Source organism: Sporisorium graminicola, chromosome SGRAM_21, assembly GCF_005498985.1.
Source record: "Sporisorium graminicola strain CBS 10092 chromosome SGRAM_21, whole genome shotgun sequence".
Taxonomy (NCBI): domain Eukaryota; kingdom Fungi; phylum Basidiomycota; class Ustilaginomycetes; order Ustilaginales; family Ustilaginaceae; genus Sporisorium; species Sporisorium graminicola.
This window is the reverse complement of record NC_043730.1, coordinates 447,914-469,951: the sequence shown is the minus strand read 5'-3', so window position 1 is coordinate 469,951 and position 22,038 is coordinate 447,914. Positions and strand designations below refer to the sequence as shown.

The following is a 22,038-nucleotide window of genomic DNA, read 5'->3' as shown; positions in this document are numbered from 1 at the left end:
AACTAACCCTAACCCTAACCCTAACCCTAACCCTAACCCTAACCCTAACCCTAACCCTAACCCTAACCCTAACCCTAACCCTAACCCTAACCCTAACCCTAACCCTAACCCTAACCCTAACCTGAATTCAAGCAACCAGACAATTTTGAAGCAGTCCGTCTGGTTTTGAATACACAAATACAACCAATTTTTTAAGCAGTCCGCTCGGAAATTATAACGAGACGTGTCAACATTTTGTATTCGACTTTTTTTGCAAAGTCGAACGTCCGCCAAATTTTTCCTGGAACAGCCCGGACCTGTGCGGCGTCACTCTTTTGCGAGGTATCTCTGTGTTACTCAAGCACATGCAGCCTTTGTGCTACTGCGACTGTCAAAAAGCGCGAGTGGTTAGGCAAGCGGGAAACCATGAACAAAATGATGCGACCCGACTGTCCGTGACGGTGACAAAGTCTCAGACGAGACGCTAGGCATGTTGAACGACAAAGGCGATAGCGAGGTTGGACCACGCGAGAAACTTACTTGGGTGATTAGAGGGATAAATTCTTTAGCAGCGGCTTTCTCGCGCCGAGCAGAGAGCCAAGATGGAGTTTTGTATGACTCGCGTCTACTCGCCGATATTTGCGCTATCCTTGATCAAGCACCCTCATCAAAGCAGGTCTTTGTCGCTTGTGCTCCGACAGACTACTCACATCTTGATGGCCAGGAGAAGGGCGCGGCGCGTGCTCATCAAGGACGACCCGGACGAGAGCACGGTCCAACAGGAGGATATCGCGGCAACGGGCTTGGGTAGAAGAACAGGACCCGCAGGTACCCGAGGCATTGGAGTGACAGAAGGTTGTGAAGGAAGGCTGAGAGAGCCAGTCACTGGGCAAAGAGACTTTGCCGAGGAGCTCCCCACACCCATCTCCACAATCGGCTGCTAATGTACAGACAAGGTGGACTCGGCTGTGGTCAGCGCAAAGCCAGCAGAGAGACTAGGTGCCTTATTCCAATTGGGCAGTCAAGCACGTCCTTGCGAGGCGCGCAGGGTGAAAGATGCCAACCGCAGACGTGGCTCTTCGGGTTGCTCCTATGGGTAGTGGCGGTCTGGTCCAGCTAACGCTGCAACTGTAGGTTATTGGCGCATGACATCACGGAGCTGAAGGCCGGAGAGTCTGTGTAGCATCATCAGTAGACCGTGTGGGTGATCGTTTTGTTGGCGTGGGGTGCTTTGCTTGTCAAAGTGTGTGGGGGTGCTTTGTTTGTCGGTCGCGATGAGGGGAAAGCCTGTTTGGTGACCTCGCATGGCACGATTTGCAGCTGCATGCATGCTGCAAGCCATCGACATTGGCATAAGCGCGTTTCCTCTGAAATCAAATTCACCGGCGTCACCCAGCGAACGGTCAATTGTATGTCTCAAATGCCGCTTGGCCAATTGCTGCATGCATCGAGCTGTAACGACGTTTCTGCAAGACCAAGTAGAGTGAGCCTCGGCTAGAAAGACGGCATGTCGTCCCTTTGTTCATCAGAATACCAGGCGAGAATGGGGGCCAAACCATAATCATGTGACCGGTGAGAGCAGTTTGTGCAACGTCGAGACATTGGTGAACTGCTGCTTAGACCGCGTGGTGACTCCGCTTTGTGACGTCTCTTAATCTTGCTTCGACAGTCGAATACTATCATTGTCTGACATGAGGCGGCCACAGCTGAGCCGCTTGCCAAGTACTACAGGACATAGTTTCGGCAGCCTCCGGCCGATCTTGGCCAAGCCTGAGTTTTCGCTTGCAGCCTTTCATTCCATTTGGCCTGTCCTCCTCGTAGTTAGCCCTCTTCTTCTTTGCGTAAAACCTTGTGTATACTGTGTTCGTCCCACAGCGAGCTTGAGCCTGGCTGAAAGATGTAGTACACGACCTGAGAGCAGTCGAAAGGTCTATAAAGTCTAGCCTTGCTTCAGCACGTTGGCATCATGCCCCGCATTACCCTCATTTCTGTGCTCTCCACCTCTAGAACGTCCAGGATCACCTAGGAAGCATGAGATCGCGAACACTGGCCATCGTGCTGGCGTTCATCGCCGCCATAGGCACCAGCATTGCCGCTCCTCCCAACTCTGGCTACTTCACATCAGCTGACGATGTTTATGCGCGCAACAACGATGCCCATTCTTATACTGGTCCCTACACTACCGGTGGAGCCGCCTGGGCCAACGGCTTTGCCAAGGCCAAGTCGCTGTTGGACCAAATGACCATTGAAGAAAAGGTCAACGTTACCACAGGATACACAGGCAAGTGCGTGGGCTTCACAGGCACCGCTCCTCGCGTTGGTCTCGGTGCACTTTGCCTTCAAGATGGTCCTGCTGGTGTTCGGCCTGCTCGTCGCGTGTCGCAGTTCCCCGCTGGTGTGACAACGGCTGCTACCTGGGACAGGGATCTGATCGCACAGCGAGCAGAGGCGCTTGCAAGAGAATTTCGAGGCAAAGGCGTCAATATCTGGCTGGGCCCTGTCACTGGTGGGCCCCTCGGTCGTGCTCCGCGTGGTGGCAGAAACTGGGAGGGATGGTCACCAGATGAATACCTTTCTGGCGTGGCATCGTATCTTAGCGTCAAGCACGCTCAAGAGCAAGGTGTTGTCACGTGTGCAAAGCACTACATTGCCTACGAACAGGAGACCTTCCGGAATCCGTACAACCAGACCGAACCTTCCAGCGTGTTCCCGCGTCTGGAGCAGATGCCCATCGATTCGATCGTTGACGATCGCACCACGCACGAGCTGTACCTCTGGTCGTTCGCCGAAGCAGTGCGTGCCGGAACAGGCACCATCATGTGCTCGTACAACGAGGTCAACGGGTCCCATGCATGTAGCGACAACTTTTCGCTCAACTACCTGCTGAAGGAGGAACTCAACTTCCAGGGTGCCGTCATCTCGGACTGGGGAGGAACATGGTCCAACCGAGAATCGGCTTTGGGCGGGCTGGACGTGTCCATGCCCGGAACGGCTTACAACGGCAGGTTTGGCGATTTCTACGGCAAGTCCTTGGTTGCTCTCGTCCAGAACGGTTCCGTGCCCGAGGCTAGGCTGGACGACATGGCTTTGCGTATCCTTACACCGGCGTTTGAACTGCAGGATGACTCGTATCCTCAACCTTCCTTCGACGTTCGTGACCTGACACTGCCGACCAACAATGTTCGCGGCGACCATCACAAGGTCATCCACCAGATTGGCCTCGATTCCATCACGCTGGTCAAGAACAACAACAAAGAAGGACGAGGTCTGCCGCTCAAGAGCCTTGAGCAGATGCAGACGCTCGCCGTGATCGGTCAAGACGCAGGCGACAATCTGGCAGGGGCTACGAGCTGTGCGAATGATGGCAAGTGCAACATCAACGCCTTCAACGGTACATTGACGATGGGTGGTGGATCAGGATGGGCATACCCTCCTTACGTTATCACGCCAGCAGCAGCGATCCAGGAATACACGCGGACCAACGGTCCAGATATCAATCTGCATCTGGACAATTGGGACCTGCAAGGTGCCAAAGCGCGGGCCAACTCGAGCGAGGCCGCTCTCGTATTTGCCAACGCGTATGCTGCCGAGTTTATCGACCGTCAGAACCTCACGCTTTGGGCCAACGCGGATCATCTGATCGATACGGTTGCCAGCAACAACAACAACACGATTGTCATCATCCACAGCCCTGGTCAAGTTGATGTTGAGAGTTGGATCGACCACCCCAATGTGACTGCCGTTGTATTTGCCTACCTGCCCGGTCAGGAAGGCGGTGCGACGCTTCCCAAGGTGCTGTGGGGCGAGTCAAGTCCCAGTGGCAAGCTGCCTTTTACCATTGCAAAGGCGGAAAGCGATTATCCTCCCAACACGATTGTCGACGATCCAATTTCCCACCCGACGGCGGTGTTCAACGAAAAGCTGCTCGTCGACTACAAGTGGTTTGACTACCACAACATCACACCTCGTTTTGCGTTCGGCCATGGACTCTCGTACACCTCGTTCAGCTACTCAAGCAACCTCGCTGTGCGCTCTACGCCGTCAAAGGACGCAACGTCAATTCAACCCACCAAGGAGAAGCTCATCAACAGCAATGCTGGCCTCTACGACACAGTTCTCACTCTTGAGACCGAAATCACAAACACTGGCAACAGAACAGCTTCAGAGGTCGCACAGCTGTATGTGAGCTTCCCTTCTTCAGCCGACTCCCACGACAACCCTCAACCAGTCAAGACCCTGCGTGGATTTGAGAAGGCCAAAGACGTCAAGCCGGGCGAAACGAGAAAGATTAGCTTCGAGCTGAGGAACAAGGATGTTTCGGTATGGTCGACGCTCCATCAAGGTTGGAAGATTCCGGAGGGAGGTGAATTGACATTCAGCGTTGGGTCCAGCAGCAGAGAGATTCACTCATCTACCACCTGGACGTATCAGAGTTGAAGGAGGACATGAGTTCGACGTGAGGAGGATCGCATCTATCTTTGCCATCAATGTCGACGTTTGCTAAAAGCATATCCCGAAGTTCTACGTGCTGTACACTCAACATATTTTTGACAAGCCTCTGATGGGACGCAACAGCCGCTCACCTTGTGCCACAATTGCTTGCGAACGCAGCATGCCGCTGCAATTCCCTACAATTTAGATTTTGCTAGCCCGAGTGAGGTTGTAAAGATCAGGCTGCCGCTGTAGAAACATGTCCTCGAGCGCTTCGCCGCCACGCTGCTCTGCATATGTGGCCTCTGCATCCGTTATCCGAACTACTTGGAGCCAAGTTGTGTACACATCTGCGTCATCGTAGGCTGGGAAGCCACTCTCCCAGGAGAATGGGGCGACAATAAAGCCATGCTGGTTCGTGATGTCTGGGTCTACCTGCTGGAATGCTTCTCGAACGACTGTTGCATAGCGCGGATACCCTCCGTCAGCAACGTAGAATGCACAGAAAGCCAGCGCAGTACCGAACCGATCCCAAGATGCACCTGCGCAGCCGACGAACTCGGTCGCCACCCGCTTCCTGTGGCGGTGTGGTATCCGTTGTCGAAGAAGCTCGCCGCTACGGTGCTCCAAGACAAGAGGCCCTCGTCAGGGCAGTCTGCAACCGAGAATCCGCCAACGATGTGGCCCGAAGATGGCGCCTCATACTTGTAGACGTCAGGAGTAAAGTTGGAACGGTCAAAGCCAGCGAGCGAATGATCGCGAGCAATGTAAGAATCGATCATCTCGTCGGATTGTCCCTGGTCCATCTTAGGAGGTGTTCAGGCCCTAGGTTCGTCACCCCCTACAGGAATAAATACAGTGAAGAGGCTTCAGTTTGGGCATTTTCCAACGATGCCATGCTTGTTCTCACGCCAGCGCATCCTTTCAATTCATGCATCAGCGCAGTCTTGGTTGGATCGACGCCATGTGCAGAAGCCAGCGTCCACAGCGTTGACTGCAAACCCTGTCTCTGAACAAGAGAGCTAGAGAGGTCAAGATGGACAAAAGAGAATGCATGTGCCTAAACCCTAACCCTACCCTAAGCAACTTGACAGCCAGCCGTTGCTGTTGCCTGCCAAAAAAGGCGTTTCGGCCGTTGGGGCACTTGGCCAGTGTTCCAAGCAACGGTCACTTCGAAGCAACGGCTGGCCATTTTCTGCCAAGTAGGGCGGTGCGTCGTTGGGCACTTGGCCAGCCAATACATTCACGCGTCACGGCCGTCCAAAATTTTAAACCGTTGCTGGCACTAGAGCAGTGTTTTTCCGCACCGACCGTTGCTTTTTTTTTGTAATGTGAGATCTCGCCCGTTTGGCAGGACGGCCGCGGCCGTCGCCTAGAGCGGCGGCCACCGCCCTAGAGCTAGTGTGCTCCTGAAGCGGTTCTCGAGAGGCGATAACTACCAGCTACCCAAAATCGCTTCTCAAAGATCCGTTCGAGGAGCGTCGAAGGCCAAATCACCACCCAAATTCCGACCGCCAGCAGCAACGGAGCGGCGTCCAGCACAAAAAGGTAGACTGCAGAGAGGCACGGGTCAGAGAAGGACAAGAACGAGGAGGGATTGGATCAGCTGACCGCTTCTGAAAGGAAGGACAACCCGCTTACGACACACGTACTTTCATGGGATACCAGATAGCCGTCGTATCCCTGGGCAAATTCGATCATCCTATACAGCGACCTGATCTGAATATCGTCATGCGCCAGAAAGAATCAAGTTAGTCGATCAATTCTTTCTGCTTGCCTGTCAGGTACGCCGACACACCGTAAATTAGAACTTACAATTATAAAGATGGACGAAAAGTAAAGCCCGGAAAACAGCGCAAAGACGTGCTTTCCCAGCCCCATGATCGTGTTGGAGTGCTGTACGCTTGCCCTTTCACGAGCTCCATCTCGGATCACCATAAACGTTGCGTACGTGACTAAGAGCGTGAAAAAAATGTACGAGATACCTTGCATGATGACAGCCCCTAGATACAGCTTGTCGCCTACGTTGACCATGGTTTTGTTATCACTGCCGCCACTCGCCTGCAGTCCGCCAGCAGCGCACTGGAGCAGGAACGTGAAGATATCGCTGCATACGAATACGCGACCCACGATACGAGGTGGGACAAAAGAGATGTGTGACCTTTCCGTCCTGCGTCCACCCGCTTTGTGGAGCTTGGTAATTTTCTGCGTAGCCGACAGAGGCTGGGTTTCGAGAGCTTCAGTCTCGGTGCTCTGGCGTCCAAAGTTTTTGTCCACCGCCAGGATCATTCGGCCATAGAGCATATAATTGAAGGCGAGGAATGCAGCGGGAGAGATGACAATACACATACTTTGAGCAATGTACAGTCCTAAGCTGACGTTGTACGGGTCGAGCGAGGGGCGCAGAAAGAATCCGATCGCTGAGAAGAAAGTGCCAATTGGTAAACAGAGCGCCCAAAGATCCTTGTGTCGAAAGACGTGAAAGAAAATGGTTGCACTGAAGAGCGCATATGCACCGCCTACAAAGTAGTTTCCGCCCGTACTTGGCTCGTACTTGAGAATCCCAGTAGGCGAGCTGGTTGGTGCTGTAGCCCGGATGGTCTTGGTAGGGGCAACAGTGCTGGTAAAGCTGGATGAGTTAGGGTCAAGGTTCGCGGCGGACCCCATAGCGACGAGCAGCAGTGTACAGATAAATTTGGCCAGCATTTTGCAAATATCAAGCAAAAGGAAATGACGCGGAGAAGCATGCGATGGGAAACATTACTATGAGCGGGCTAGGACCTCGCTTTATGTACGCCAAGGCATCTAGCTAAGTCCGTAAGGAAACAACCCCGTTGGCACTATAGTCTCACACCCAATGGAGTCGTAGAAAGCGATCATACATTGGAGACGAGGCTGTGTCAGTCCGTAAGGAAACAACCGCGTTGGCATTACCTTCTCACACCCAACGGAGTCATAGACAGCAATCATACATTGGAGACGAGGCTGTGTCGGTCCGCAAGGAAGCAACCGCAGTTCCAGCACCGCGTTGGCACTGCCTTCTCACATCCAATGGAATCGTAGAAAGCTACTATGCATTGGAGACGAGGCGGTTGTCAGTCTGCAAGGAAGCAACCACGTTGGCAATACCTTCTCACACCCAATGGAGTCGTATAAAGCGATCATACATTGGAGACGAGGCTGTGTCGCTAAGTTTACGGGAACGTCCGAAACGCATTCCAAATGCACGAAAACAATGTTGCACTGTCACTGTGACTAAACTCAGCATTCTCGTGACTAACATGTTGCTTTCTGACAGTGCCCTGCGGAGTGCAGTACTACGCATATAACGTCAACCCTCTCACGGCTCCTGCTGAGGTGCGTAGGAGCTGAATCTCGTAGCGCAGTTCGGCGACTGAGTCAGAACAGATTGGGAGAACACAGGCTCTTCCAAGTTAAGTTAGTGTAATTTTTATAAGATACAGTACAATTGCATGTGTTTTTGTATTCAGGACCTTAAGCCTCTTTCCCCTCCATTACGAATGACACGCGTGTCCAGTCGTTAGAGGCAAGTGAGCTCCTGTCCAGCTCTGCGAGCTCGGCTGCGTAGCGGGAGATCAATCGTTCCCGAATTTGGGGACAGACGTCAGATCCTCGAACGCGAACGACAGAGAAATTCTTAAAAGTAGGACAGGCCTGAAGATGTGAGAAAAAGAGAAACGACTGTTCTGCGCTTGCAGTGCGTTGACAGTGCAAACTGCTTGTTCCTCGTCACTGGAGACCCAGAGCCGATATGCCGGTGGACGGGCGAGCCTTTTTGGTGCGAATGAACCGTTTCCAACCATGTTGTGCAACATTCTCAGGCAAGATTACGAATGCCGAGAGACAGAAAGCACCACCATACGCAACGAGAAGCCAGAAGATGCTGCGCCAGCCTAGGCTTTCTGAGATGGCCCCGCTTACCAGGGACCAAACAGCGGTAACAATAAGAGAAGCAGCAATGAAGGTACCCAGGTATCCGGCTGTCTTGCCGCTCTACGACATAGCCAACAATTGCTGCGCCAATGGCAACAGAACTTGCGCTTGCGCTGCTTTGAAGAGCGCGAAGAACGGCCGATTGAGCGTACATTTTTGTCAGAGCTTGGCCAATGTTGACTCCAAGATAAATGGTGAAAATGACCAAGTAACCCGTTCTGCGACCATTTGTATCGGAAAGGGGAGCCCATAATGAAGGCGATAGGCCTTGGAAGACGAGGTAGAGGGTGATGGTCAAATTGACCAACTAGGATGTCACATTGAGGCTCTTGGCGATGCTCGCGATAGATGAGCAATAGGTGTTGGACGAGAGACTCGAAAATGAAGCAGACCAAGAGGCAAAGGCAACGATAGCAAACACTTCACGTTTCGAGAAGATAGAGTAAGCTGTCGGATTCGGTGACGCTTTTGGTGCCTGTTAAATGGCGTTCAGAGTGGGCAGTTGGTCTCCAAATCGCCCGGTGCAGCGTCTGGAAGAGGATCGGGTAGCGTACCTTACTGCTTGGCAAGCAATACTGTCTACCGCCACGCTTTTGTAGACGATATTGTTCGTTGGGCTGGTCTTGCTTGTTATCCTTCTGCAGTTCCTGGATCTATTTCTTCAGACGGTCGGGCAGATGGGCTTCGTGTTACCCGCGATGCCAAGTTCTTGCCGCCATCCCCCCAAGGAATTGACGGACTATTTGTTCGTGCGGTTTTATGTGCTCTCACCCAAAGGATTAGAGCTTGGAGGCGCGTCGGAGCGTTTTGGTTGGGCGTTTACCCGAAAACTGAACCACTTTGGCAAAAGAACAACAGCCACCTGCCCTGCGAGCACCAACGCACCCTCGCACCCTCTCTGAAAGCTATCTTGTCGGACACTCTATCTGATTTTGTTAAACCCAACCGCCTACTCAGAGGAGTCCGTGCGCACAAGACCTGTGTTCGGGGGGGTTTTTTCGAGCACGTCCGGCCTTTTTTCGGGAACGTCCGATCGCTGAAGATACAGGACCCGTTGCGTGACTTTTCTGGAGTTTCCGAAAGTCATGCTATTCGGGAGCAACTGAAGCGTTTTAACCGACGTAACAACTCTGCATCATCGTCCTCTTGTCCCAACAAGGCGGTCTCCTGTAAATTCAAGCTCGAGCTCTGAGCCAAGCAATCGACCAGCACGGCCACCGAGAGACAATTGCTGGGGCTTGTATAAATCACCTATGCCCCACCTATCTTCGCCTCTCTTGAGCCTTGACATCCAATTCACCGCCATCAGCTCCCGGCTCTGGAAGAGCTTTCTTATCATGCCAGGTTCGCATACAGACGGCAAGGGCAACAGACCTGATGGCCAACCGACAACTACAGTGGTTGTTGGAGCGCGCATCACGGGATCATGTCTAGCCAACATCTTGATCACCCGTGGCCATTCGGTTATTCCCATCGATCAATCCGTCCGCGGATTGCCCAGTGGTACAGGACTTGCGCCGGGATACGGAGGTAAATCAAACGTCAACCCTGCGCTCACGAACCTTGCTGTGCGATCTGGGGAAAGGTGTAACGCCTTTCCAAATGCGATCAACATCGTGGGAGGATTGGAGGTCGCACTCACCGACGCCGAACAAGAAAAACCGGAGAGGCGATGTACTCAAGCTAAACAGGAACCAAGGGGTGAAACACTGGTGGATGTCCCCGTTGCGCACGCTAAAGCTCCTTTGTTCGTGGTCCATTCCAACGTCAAAGAGGCGCTCTGGTTCGAAAATGACTGAACGGTCGATAATCCCCACATAGCACTCCACGAACAGCAGCACGATCAGGCAAAGTGTGGTGCCAAACTCGTGGATGCAGATTTTGCGTCAATTGAACAGATTCGCGTCGTACTCCAATGGCTTAGGCACCTTCGAGGTGTACAACGTGGTGGTGTGCGCTGGAATCTGGACCATCAGCCTGCTGGCCGGTCTACTTCTTGTTTCGGTTGCACACCCGTATGCGCATACGCAACAACAAGAGCTGCGTCAGCTACGTACGCCCTATGGGCGTTATCCCGAGACGCACATCTATGTTCACGATCACGGCCTCCAGGACGGTATCAGATGCTACGTTCACGATCCCGTTGCCGTCGTTCAATAGCAACTGACACGCAGTGCATCCAGGTGCTATCGGAAGGAACATGATCGTCGCTCTTCTAGTGTCTGGTACACAGGTATCTAATCTGTTTTGCTGCCCAGACTTTCATCTTTGAGCGTCAATCTTTAGCTGGAAAGCTGCTTTCGCCTCAAGTGTTCCGCTAGATATCAATGGATATCATTCCTCCTCCTAGCATTCCACTATCCTCTATTAGTTTCTAGTTTCTTCAACAGAAACCTGCACGGATCCTTAATACCTATCATTTATTAAACGTTTGCCCAGTTCGTATAACCGCGTCTGCTGTCACGAGACTTAGATTGGACTATTAGTAAGGTAATGACATTATCCTCCTTCACGACACTCTTTCGAGTTCTGGTTAGCTGGGTCACTCTTTCGAGTAATTGGTTTGTACCGGACATTCCTAGTTCTGTTCCGTTCATCTGTTGCATGTAATGTCCCTGGGACGGTGTCTGATCCTGTTCGGGTCTCTGTCACCGGCTGACTTGGCGCGTCTATACATAGTAGCAGCGTCTTGCTCCTTTGGTGTGACGCGTCCTTTTGGCCAAGTTGCATCTGGCTAGCTAGGCCTTGCGACTCAGCAACAGGCTGAGTGTTGTTGCATGCATCGGAGCATGGCACCACTACGATCGCAATCAAACGTCGCATTGGCACAGCATCCGATCACTCGTATTACTTGCATTAGCCTCATCTGCAGCACTGCAGGGTTACCAACGTAACATTGCCATTGTCACCGATTTCAATTGCGGCCTGTTGGGCTCTGCTGCATCAGCATGTCACCCCTTCCAACCACGTCAAAACAGGGACGCGAGGTGTTTTATTGCGGGAGGCAGCTGCCCGTTGTGGTATATGGCTAGGATGCAACTCCCGGTTTCATGATCAGGCCAGAAAGACTTTGGATGGTGGCGCAATGGGAAGGTATGCCCAGCTCGCTTTGTGTGATGGGCCGAGCAATCAGTAAAATAGGCTAGGTGATCGTCAGGTAGAAGTGGCTGTCGATGCAGCTCGTCTGAATGCAGCAACAGGAATGGTGCTAGAACAGCTGACGCTACTCTGAGGACAAGAAGAACAACGAGCCAGGTATGGTGGTTGAGGAAATCTTCAACGGCCTTTTTTTCCACCGTCCATCCCTTTGCTTCCGACCATACGAGACTGCCAGTATGTTGGACGCGCACAATCTTAGGATTGCGTCAATTGTTGCAGGGTTTCTCTTGGCAGCGATGGTGGCGGGTCCTTGCGTTGATCGTACAACTCGGCTGTAGCCCAGGGTTGCTCGCACCCCTGCCTTCTCTCCACGACACATTTCGTCTCACCGCGCCAAGGACATGCCAACGAACAACGTGATTGCAAAGATCGTGATTGTGGACAACGCTAGCGGCATCGCCACCTACTTAGTGTATGCGCCTTTTGTGGCTGTTCGAGGTCGCACAAATACGCCTGGTTTCTTCGTCAATTTCGAGCAAAGAAGCGCTTGGACAGACAGCAAATGACGTTCGCAAACGCAACCAATCCAGCAGAGTCGCTGCAGTGCCTTCTGTCACTGAACAGCGTCTCAACAATGCATCACGCTGGGCGACTGCAGGGACCTCGCAAGTGAAGGGCATGGTAGGGAATCGAGTAGTAGCAGGAGAGCCCCAGCTAGACTCCCGCCGTGCTGGAACGGGCGTTCCCGGGTAATCGTGACTCGAGAGCAAGCGTGAAACCCGACACTGTCTCCTCACCGAGAGAAACATGTAGTTGGCTAGCAATGTGGCGTTGTGTGCGCAAGCAAGATCCTAAAGCTCAAAAGGTCCGCCTCGGCTCGTTGAAACATGTGCATATTCGCCTTCCAGATGACGGCTTGCAACATAGGCGACGATCTTATCTTTTTCGGTACGATGGCTATCAGATACGCCATCGAATTGCATCCATCGCGTCTTTCAATGAACGGAGTGCTCGGCCTTGATTTTGCGCGGGCGCTTTGGGCCTGTTAAGGAAGCAAGCGAGAAACCTTGCCCTGCTTAGGGTGTCGGTCGGCTGGGTCAGGAATTTCTGCGAATTTGGTGTCTGGTTAGCGGCGGCTCGCTATGTTTGACAGGGGCGCTCGCGTCGGGCGTAGACTCTCAAATCGGATTTCGAACTTTCGTTCGTTGAGTCGTTTCGTTCCATCTTGCTTTACCGAGGTAAAGTGCCATTGGACGCTTAATTCATGCATGCGCAAGGGCGTTTAGCGACGATCAGACTAGCGCCTCAGAGAATTACTCGTGGTTGCCCGCCGCCCACCGCCCGCCGGACCGAAGCTGTGAGTCGACTTTGTTTGCTGATCCGGGCAGCGTCGTGTACTATTTTAGAAGATGCACAAGGCGCCTTCCTTCTTCGTGGATCCACGCCTGCGCATGGTTGCCGAGCAACGCGAGCCGAGGTTCCGTGCTGCCGCGAGGATCCCGGTCGGTCGGCTGCGGGAGGTAACCTGCTTTTGATGGACATTGCGTCGATCCTATTTCACCTTTAGCGAGATCAGTCGTCTGTCACTCGTCTCTTCTGACCCTCGCGGTCTCACTCTGCGTTACTGATCCCTGACGCTGCGTAAGGCTCCCCCCAGCGCGATGGTGCCATTTTCTAGCGCCAAAGCCGTCATGAGCGAGGTAGACAGTCCCACGCTAGAAAGGGCGGACACACCGGTCTCAGAATTGGCGTACCGACCAGCCGCTTTTGTGTACCCTTTGGTAGATCAGCTCGCGGCTTTCCGTCCGAAGGCTGTATCTCTGCTTTCTGCGTGCCAACTGGTAGCTTTATGACGTGCCTTGGCGTGATTGGGTAGCATCGGTAGCCACCACGGTGTAAGGCACAGTTTAGCAGAGTCACCCTGTGCACGACTGGCCGACATTGCGGTAATCCGTATAGCGCAACATTTTCAAGTCGCCGGGGTAGGGTGCGAAATGTATATAAGAAGCTCGCCGTTCCACTCTTGTCATCTACTCGACACCATCCTGCAACGCACTCTTCTTCTCTCAAAGGCACTCTCTCCCACCACCTTCCCTTTATTCCTAGACAATAGCTAAGCAACATGAAGTTCACCGGATACCTTGCCGTTCTCGCTGCCGTTGCGGTTGCTGGCAGCTTTGCAAGCCCCATCAAGAGTTCTTCTGCCCTTGACGCCCGTGGAGCCTCCGCTCTCCAGGCCAGAGGTGCCGCCTCCGTCTCAGTCTCTGAGCGATCCGTCAAGGATGCTGACTTTGCCGAGCGCGACCTGGCCCTCCTCACCCGCACACTCGATCTTGGTGCTCTTGTCGCCAAGGTTCAGGCCATTCTCGGTGAGCTCGGCGATGCCAAGCAGACCGTCGTCAAGTACCTCTACTGGATCCGCAACGTCCTTGGATACAAGAAGAAGCACCTGCTCCAAGAGCTCGAGGCTTTGCTCGAGAAGTTCGGTCTTGCCGACAAGGAGGACTGGGCTCAAGGTACCATCCCTGCTGACATCGAATCGATCCTCAAGGAGCTGGGCGACGCCAAGACCGAGGCTATCAAGTGGCTCTACTACTTCCGCAACGTGCTCGGCTACAAGAAGAAGAAGCTCGTGAAGGAGGTCGAGGAGGTGCTTGAGGAGATCGCTTCGCACTTCCAAGGCAAGGCCGCTGACTCCGCTGTCGGCAGCATCATCGGCCGCGCCTCCTCTACCCAGGGTGACAACCCAGTGTGGCCCACCGATATTGTCTTTGAGACCATCGAGAACATTCTGGGCCCCCTCGACGGACTCATCTAAAGCGGCGTCGGTCGTGTCTGCGCTGCAACGATAGACTTTTGCTTTCAAGATCTTCGTGTACCATCCCATCGTTATTTGTCCCACTCATTCCTTGCCTCTCATTCCATCTCAGTCCTTTCTCTTGCCGGTCGCTCCTTAATGGAATATTCTTTCCGCTGAAACGAAGCTGTAGCAGGCTTCAGTGTATGTGCGCGTTTGCTGATAGGTTACATTTAACGTCGATCTGATATTGTACATTTGACGTCGATCAACATACTTCCGTTTGATCCTTTGGAGGCGTGCAAGGTCGCGACTCGCCCTTTTCCATCTGGTCCGCCAATTGAGCCACGTCCTTGCCCTCCTGCTGCTGTTGCTGAGAAGCCGCGTTCGCACCGGTATGCGACTTGCCCCATCTGAAGTCTCCAAATCCGAGCAGCACGTTTGCATACACCGTGGGCGTCAAGATGATGCTGCACAAGCGGTTCAGCACTGCACCGTAGAGCAAATGATGCAATAAGGGCCTGTATCTCTTGGTCGGAATGACCACGAAGAGCAAGAACCAGATTTGAGGCAACAACGTGATCGCCAGCAGTGGCGCAACGCCCAAAATGGAAAACTTGGTCACTAGGTTGTAGACAAAGTGAGCAAAGTTGTACATTCGAAAGAAGACCAGCGTTGAGCGTGTCAGCTCGAGCGTCATCCAGATGCGCGTAACCACATGCTGGTTCTGCTGGGTCAACGTGACAAAAGCGTTAAAGTACGCGTTGGACCCCCAGCGACGGCGTTGCGAGAGGTAGTGAGACAGAGATTGTGGCGGGATGGTGAAGCAGGCGGCGCGCGTTTCCAGTACAGTGCGGACGTCTTTCGACCGCGAAATGATAGACCAGCAAAGTCGGCGGTCGGTACCCTGATACTGGACTTGACGATTGACAAGATTACCGTTCTGAACGTGTTTGCGATATTCGGCAGAAGCTTGGCCAAGGATGGCACCCGTGCGAAGCATGGTGATGGCACCGGGCATGCATGTGACTCGACCCCATGAGGACTCGGAGCGACGTCGGATCCATTGTCCGTAGGTATACTGGAATCCTTGGAAATGGTCCCAAAAGTACCACAACCCGCACGTCCTTAGGCTTCGACCTGGCTTTTCGAAGTCTGCCTCGACGATTCCACAGGCGCCCACGGTCTTCTCGCCTTCATCCATCAGCCGGTCGGCCAAGACATCGACTGAGCCAGCAAGAATCTTGGTGTCGGCATCAGTGCAGAAGACAAAGTCGAAGAACTCGAGGTCAGGCTGATTGTACAACCTGCGGATGTGATCCAACACCATGGCCCTCGCTTCCGAATTGCAGTGACCCGTAGCCTCGTTGTCGCTGTTGAAGAGGTCGAACGCAAAGATGAGCGAGTCCTTCTTGCCTGCGTTTTTGACCTTGCGCACGATCATGATTGGGTGACCCATTCGAAAGCCAAACTGAAGTCGAAACGCCGACTCGCGGATCTTCCAAGAAAAGTAGGGCGAGTCCTCTACTCTGCAGATGGTCTCTTGTACAATAACGTCGTCTTCGACGTCAAAGCCGTCAGCCATGATGGCGATGATGTTGAAGTCTTGCGGACGCACAGGATTGTCCTGAATGATTGAATCGACAGTATCGAGCACGTCCTGGGTGGATTCCTTGTAGACCGGCACCAGACTGACAATCTTGCGGGGTGGATGGATCACAACCTCCTTTCTCTTGCGGAAAGGCTTGCAAAGGACGTGCAAGATGAAGAGAAGCGATTGCCAAAGCACCGATAGAATGTCTCGCGACTTGAGCGCCACCATCATCACCAAAGATGCTCCTGCAGGAGCGAGGAAGAGAAAGAGGATCACAAGTCCAAGGTTGAGCGCTCCGATTGCAAGCATGAGGCCATATCGACCGGCTGTGACTCGTGACTGGACGAGTGGGGCATAGTCTGGGAAGAACGACTCGTCAAACTCCGCTTTGCCGCCTTTCGCACGTGCATCCATCAATTGCTTTTCGAGGTCGCGGTCCTCTTCCATGTTGTTGATTGGTTGGCGATCGTCTTCCGGGGAGATGAAAGGATTGAACGCCGGCTCAGATGCCGCTGAAGGGACTTGATTGGCGTCTGCGAACGGATCTTGTTCTATGACCTGTGTTGGTGCTATCACATCTTGCTGGCGGCCTCGTGCCCGTGTGAAGGGTGGCCGTGGCTGCGGATGGTCTTGCAGGAGTTCGTTTTCGTCACCATCAGTTGACAAGCCGGGCTCGAGTTCGGACAGGTTTTCAGATATTGGCTCGCTGCTTGGAGCTGCAGGGGTCGTCGTTGCGCGGGCGCTTTGCTCTTGTGCATTTACTCGTGACGCGGATGCTGAATTTGTAGGATCAGCCTCTTTCGTCGTGTGTGCCGCCGCTAACTGCGCTTGCGTCGAGCTAGAGGCATCCTGCTCTTCTTCCTCGGCGGCGTGGGCTCTATATAATGAGCTACGCTTTTGCCAACCACTGTAGGATCTACGCCACCCTGGAGTCACTGGCGTGAGAGGGGTCATGGGCGTCATGGGCGTTGTCGGAGTGATGGGCTGTGCTGGCCATGCGGAGGTCGACGAAGAGGGGTCGCGTTGTGGGAGGTCAGAATCAAAGGCATCACCGTCGTCTTCGTTGCTGGACACAGAATGTGTCTCCGAATTGCGCCTACTTGACGAGTGTGAGCATGGCCGAGAAGAGAGCTCCCCGCGCGGAACGGTTTCGGCTGCAGTTTCGCGTGGTTCGAGATGTCGCCTGAATCTTGCGGGTACGGGTGCAAACTGGAAAGGCGTCCTCGACGTGGAAGCAGTAGAAGAGGTCGAAGCTTGTGCTTGGCGCTGTGATGAGCTCAGTTCGTCGGTCGTATGGCCTGCCGTCATTTTGCTATAGCTTCAACGTCGACGTGCTTGGATGTTGTTGGGCATCGATCTTGTCAGCGGGTAAGTCGTGGTCGAAAGGCAAGGAAGACGGGACGATGTATCTTTATCGTTGTCATGACCGGAAGGAAGAGCAGGCTGCAAGTTGAACAAAGAAGAGCGACGCCACTGGAAGAACACGCCCGACGATTGCCAAACGTGCCAGGGTCTTTACACCATGTTCTCACACATCTTCCTCGGAAGATTTTGGCTCAATCGATGATCGATGTGGAGCCAGAACTTTTTTGTTCCTTCTGGACAGATGAGAGGAAGGGAATAGCAGCTTCCAAAAGCGGTGTTGATCTCAGGTTCAGGGTCTCGCTTAGAGAGTTTTTGCATCACTCTTCCGTGCGAGGTATGCCGCCATTGTTCGGTGCCAATTGAACCAGGTGAATCATACTAGGTCAAGCCGAGACAAGAAAGTGAGCCTCGCATGTTGTGCACCACAGACACGTCTCGAGATTTTCAACTGGAACAGGTTACAGTTCAGAGAAGGCGAACAGTTGCATCCTAGAGTGGTGGCCAGTTTAGAGACGATACCATCGCGACGAAAGCATGGATGAGGGGGACTCTTTTCGGAGTCTCAGAGTTGGATAGCATGAGCAAGTGCTGCAGCTGCATCGAGCTCGGGTGCCAAGGTGAGGCGAGTTGCCAATCTTGGCATAAGTTTAATTTTCTTGTTGCCATTGCCAAGCCCGTGCGTGACAGGTGGTTGGACCTTTTTCTGAGAGGATTTTCGCTACAGCGATCTACAGAGCCGCACAATTTCGCACGATTTCGCTCTCCGCTCACATTTTGCAATGTTAAATATAAATATTAATTTAATAAATCAATGTGTTGTACGCCGCGCGGGGGACGCCCACTGTTTGGGGAGCGAACAATGACGCTGCTCCAGCCTGATTTTCAACTTGAAGTTCCAAATCCGCCGCAAGGCTGAGTTGCTAGGTGCTGCTCCCCTCCATTGGTTCGCTCTCTTGTTCAAGCAGTGTGTTCGCTCGAGATGCTACCCCGAGCCTGCATGTTGGAAGCCTAAGCTTATACAGCAAGGTCAAGTTCAGAACAAAGAGCGAAATTTGTCCTTCAGAGCGAGCTTCAGCCTGGTTGAGCCGGTCTCAACAACCTCGAAAGCGCTTCATGACGACGATATGTGGCGATTCGTCGTGTGCAGCGCGCTGGAAAAAACCAACTTGGGTCTCTTCTCTCTTTCTTTCCGGGCGATGGCCTCCTCGTCCTGTCTCATCGCCTAATGGCCGCCATGGGACGAACCCTGTTCGCTCGGAAACAAGTATCCTGTAGCGAAGAATCCGCATTTCTCTAATAGTCGCTTGTAACCGTGTGGACGGGTCAATGAAGAGTCGCCGGGCTTGCTGGTTACGGATACAACCGCTGTGTGTCTTCCACCGTATACTCGCTGAGAGTGAGACGCTCTTGCTCTTCTTGCTCCTCGGCTCTGAGTTGCTCGACAGAGCGAAGAGCACTGTTTCGCTATGACCAACGTCAGGCGAACCCCCCAACCCCATATTCGGAAGCGCTGTTTCGAGCAGAGCTGGAAGCCATCGCTGTGGTCGTCGCCCTGCACGATAGCAGCGTCTGACCTCTCTCCTTCCCTGCCTGGGCGGCGCATCTCGCCAGCAAGAAGCATCTAGCTTCGGAATTCGGTTTCAAGCTTCTGTCTCACCTTCGTTCGTCTCATCTCAGCATGCACATGCTCTGGCTACCCTCAACCACACTTACCAAAAGCGGTCTCTTTCCCACGCTCACGCCCTGTTTCACGTTGTCCGAGCTTACAGGCCGAACCCAGTAGACAGATGAGACGAACAGCGAGTTCGCACGAGGGCGGGCGTCATGCAATTCACGATGAGTGAGACTCATCATAGCCACACCGGCGGCTGCCTTGACGAGGAGTCCGCTCGCGGGACTGTTACTCCAAAAACAGTGATCTCTACCATAGCACTGCTGCACCTTCTTCCTACAGCTCGTAAATCCCTTCGCTTCGTATATAGGTCGAGCATACTCTTCTCAAAAATTCGTCTCTTCCATCATCAACCTACTTGCCTCTCAAGTCTCCACTACTCTTCCATCATCCCCTTCTTCTTCCAAAAAGCCCTTCCTCCCGCATTTCTCTATATCCTTCACAATGTCGTCGTTCTCTCAACGCACTTCGCTGCCCACGCTCGACTCGGGCAAAATCGTCGTCGAGACTCCTACCAAGGAACCTCTCGACGTGGTCCGACTCATGAAGCCCGTCCTCAAGTCAAACTACTCCGCCGGCTCGCACACTCCTTCATCGACCAACTCGTCCGTTTCAGCTGAAGTTTCTGAAGATGAAGACGATTTGGAAGCGGAGGACCTCAACAACTACCACTTTGCTGACATGCAGCGCTGCCCTTCGCTCACCGCGTCCCAGGACAGTCTTTCTCCCTCGCCTACACCTTCGCCGAGCAAGGTCACCTTCTTCCCCTCGGAAGCTGCTCACGTCGCAGCAACAAAGGTCGACAAGCCCACCACCTATGGCACCGTCCTTGTGGTTGGTGTCGGTTTCGTGGGTGCCCACCTGATGGAACGCTTCTCGTCTGCCTACGAGGTGGTTGCTTTCGACGTCTCGGAGAACCGCTGCCAATACCTTCGCAAGGTGCACTGCAACAACCCCAACGTCACTTTCATCTCGGACTTGGATGCGGACGACAGGACAAAGTCGTTCGACCTTTGCTTGGTCTCGGTGCCCACGCTTCTCACAGCCGATCTGAGCCAGGTGGACCAGACGCACATCCGATCCGCTTTCAACATGGTCTCGCGCATTGCTCAGCCCGGGTCTACGGTGGTTGTTGAGTCGAGTGTCACTGTCGGCATGACACGCGAACTGTTCTCGCCTCTTCTCGCCAAGGGAGTCAACGTCGGCTTTAGTCCCGAGCGCGTCGATCCAGGCCGCACTTACCCGGCTTTCGAGGATATCCCCAAGGTGGTCTCTGGTCTGAACCAAGTGTCGCTCGAACGCATCACCGAGCTGTATTCGCGCGTGTTCAACACGGTGGTGCCCGTCTCCAAGCCCGAGGTGGCCGAATTCACCAAGCTGTACGAGAACTGCCAGAGGCTGATCAACATCGCCTACGTCAACGAGATCGCCGACGCTTGCGCCAAGCACGGCGTCGACGTCCACGAGGTAGTGAAAGCTTCGGCGACCAAGCCTTTCGGCTTCATGCCTTACACACCCTCGCTCGGTGCCGGTGGACACTGCATTCCTGTCAATCCATTCTACCTGTTTGCCAACTGCGACTTGCCCTTGCTTCGCTCTGCTGCTCTCGCCAACCAGCAACGCCCCGCGGCAAAGGCGTACGAAGTGGCACAGATTGCTTCGGAAAACCTCAAGTTGACGTCGCGCGCTGAAGGTAAGCCAAAGGTGGCCATTGTGGGAATGGGCTTCAAGCGCGGCGAGGCAAGCCTTGCTTACGCACCCACCGTCACTCTGGCTGACAAGCTCACTGAGCTCGATGTCGAGGTGAGCTACGTCGACGACTTTGTCACCTCGGACAAGTGGGCCAAAGTTCCATCGTCCACATTCCAGGACGCTGAGCTCTTCGACTCGCTTTTCGATGTAGTCGTCGTGGCCCAAAGGCCCATTGCTAGCGAATTGGCAGTTCTCGAGAAGCTTTCCCCTTCGAAAGTCATCTACTTCACCAAGTGATTTCTCTCTTCTAACCTCAAAACCACACGTCATTTGTTCATGGTTCAGTCCGCTGAAAACATTTTCTGTACAATAGTCTTCCAAGGGTCACAAAAATCAATAGAGTCAGCAACTCTCGTTACACCACGTACTCGCCTTTTTTTTTCTGTGTGTTGCACTATGTGAAGGGCTGGGGTTGCAAAAGTCGGCGGAGCTGCAGGCAAGTCTGCGACACAAAGTGAAACTCTTACAGGTTGACCGGTGTCAAACTGGCTTGGGAGTTCTTGGCAATTGAGATGCCGCGACGGGGTTCGGGTCTCGTTTGGACGACGCATGGTGTGGCTTACGATGACTCTGCTCGCGGGGGGTTTGCGGGCTCCGGGGGTTCGTTCGCTCGAAACGTCGGAGTTTCGAGTCTCTCGAACAGGCGAACAGGACAAAATGAATGAAATTGAAAATTAATTTCAAACGCCTTTTTTGCGGAAACCACGTGGGAGAAGTTGCTTTTGACGTGAAGCTGTTCCGCCTGAAGCAGTGAGGTGCAGCAATGCGGATTCGGCGGAGGTGAAGCGAACAATGGACTTTTATAGTTCCAAACAACGCCTAAGTCATACAGCAGTGAAATAAAGCGAAAACAATGTGCTCGTCTCCGCTTCTGACCCGTCTTTGCATTCACAGCCAAAGGAGGCTTGGCGTTCATGCGGTTTTGTCCCCAAGTGGCCTGATCGGCTTCGAGTCGGACGTAAACAGCGAGACGGGCGAAGACCGACGCTGTTGGGAGAAATCCTTAGGCGACACACCTCTTTAGCGGACCTTTGAGGTTCTCGTGGAGCTCACCTCGCCAATGAAATCCGTCAACCAAGTCTCTGCCTGCCATTCGCTGCTTGACCCTGGCTTTGTTCTTCCTGTATTGGATCTGCTGGGCAACAAAAGTTCCCTTTTTGCTTCCTCCCGTCTCAACGTTACCCAGCGACGACCATATTCAGCGCCTTCCTCAACACGTCAAGAGCGTCAAGATGGTGTTGCTTTCAGCGATATTTCCGCGCACATTGCTGGTGGTATTGATGGTGCTGAGGACCGCGGTGCAGGCAGCCCCCATATCGACGGGGAGTCTGTCATCGCAATCTGGCTCGACAAGCTCAAGCATCTCGAGTTCAAACAGCGGTTCAGTGGTGTCCA

At 53.4% G+C, this 22,038-nt stretch overlaps 6 protein-coding genes across 6 annotated transcripts; 3 read left to right on the top strand and 3 right to left on the bottom strand.

The window, feature by feature from the left end:
• Positions 1-2,010: 2,010 nt before the first annotated feature.
• On the top strand, positions 2,011-4,416 carry EX895_003623 (uncharacterized protein; the record flags this gene model as incomplete). Its single annotated transcript, XM_029884221.1, has 1 exon — positions 2,011-4,416. The coding sequence occupies one exon, from the start codon at positions 2,011-2,013 to the stop codon at positions 4,414-4,416; it is 2,406 nt and encodes an 801-aa protein (XP_029739594.1).
• Positions 4,417-4,841: 425 nt separating this feature from the next.
• EX895_003622 (uncharacterized protein) lies at positions 4,842-5,216 on the bottom strand (the record flags this gene model as incomplete). The annotated part of the gene is made up of 1 exon (XM_029884220.1): positions 4,842-5,216. One exon carries the CDS (start codon positions 5,214-5,216, stop codon positions 4,842-4,844), a length of 375 nt encoding a protein of 124 aa, XP_029739593.1.
• A 592-nt stretch (positions 5,217-5,808) lies between these two features.
• EX895_003621 (uncharacterized protein) lies at positions 5,809-7,116 on the bottom strand (the record flags this gene model as incomplete). Its single annotated transcript, XM_029884219.1, has 3 exons — positions 5,809-5,963; positions 6,063-6,129; positions 6,226-7,116. The coding sequence occupies 3 exons, from the start codon at positions 7,114-7,116 to the stop codon at positions 5,809-5,811; spliced, it is 1,113 nt and encodes a 370-aa protein (XP_029739592.1).
• Positions 7,117-13,585: 6,469 nt separating this feature from the next.
• EX895_003620 (uncharacterized protein) lies at positions 13,586-14,281 on the top strand (the record flags this gene model as incomplete). Its single annotated transcript, XM_029884218.1, has 1 exon — positions 13,586-14,281. The coding sequence occupies one exon, from the start codon at positions 13,586-13,588 to the stop codon at positions 14,279-14,281; it is 696 nt and encodes a 231-aa protein (XP_029739591.1).
• Positions 14,282-14,528: 247 nt separating this feature from the next.
• EX895_003619 (uncharacterized protein) lies at positions 14,529-17,162 on the bottom strand (the record flags this gene model as incomplete). The annotated part of the gene is made up of 1 exon (XM_029884217.1): positions 14,529-17,162. One exon carries the CDS (start codon positions 17,160-17,162, stop codon positions 14,529-14,531), a length of 2,634 nt encoding a protein of 877 aa, XP_029739590.1.
• A 2,173-nt stretch (positions 17,163-19,335) lies between these two features.
• EX895_003618 (uncharacterized protein) lies at positions 19,336-20,880 on the top strand (the record flags this gene model as incomplete). Its single annotated transcript, XM_029884216.1, has 1 exon — positions 19,336-20,880. One exon carries the CDS (start codon positions 19,336-19,338, stop codon positions 20,878-20,880), a length of 1,545 nt encoding a protein of 514 aa, XP_029739589.1.
• Positions 20,881-22,038: the final 1,158 nt, after the last annotated feature.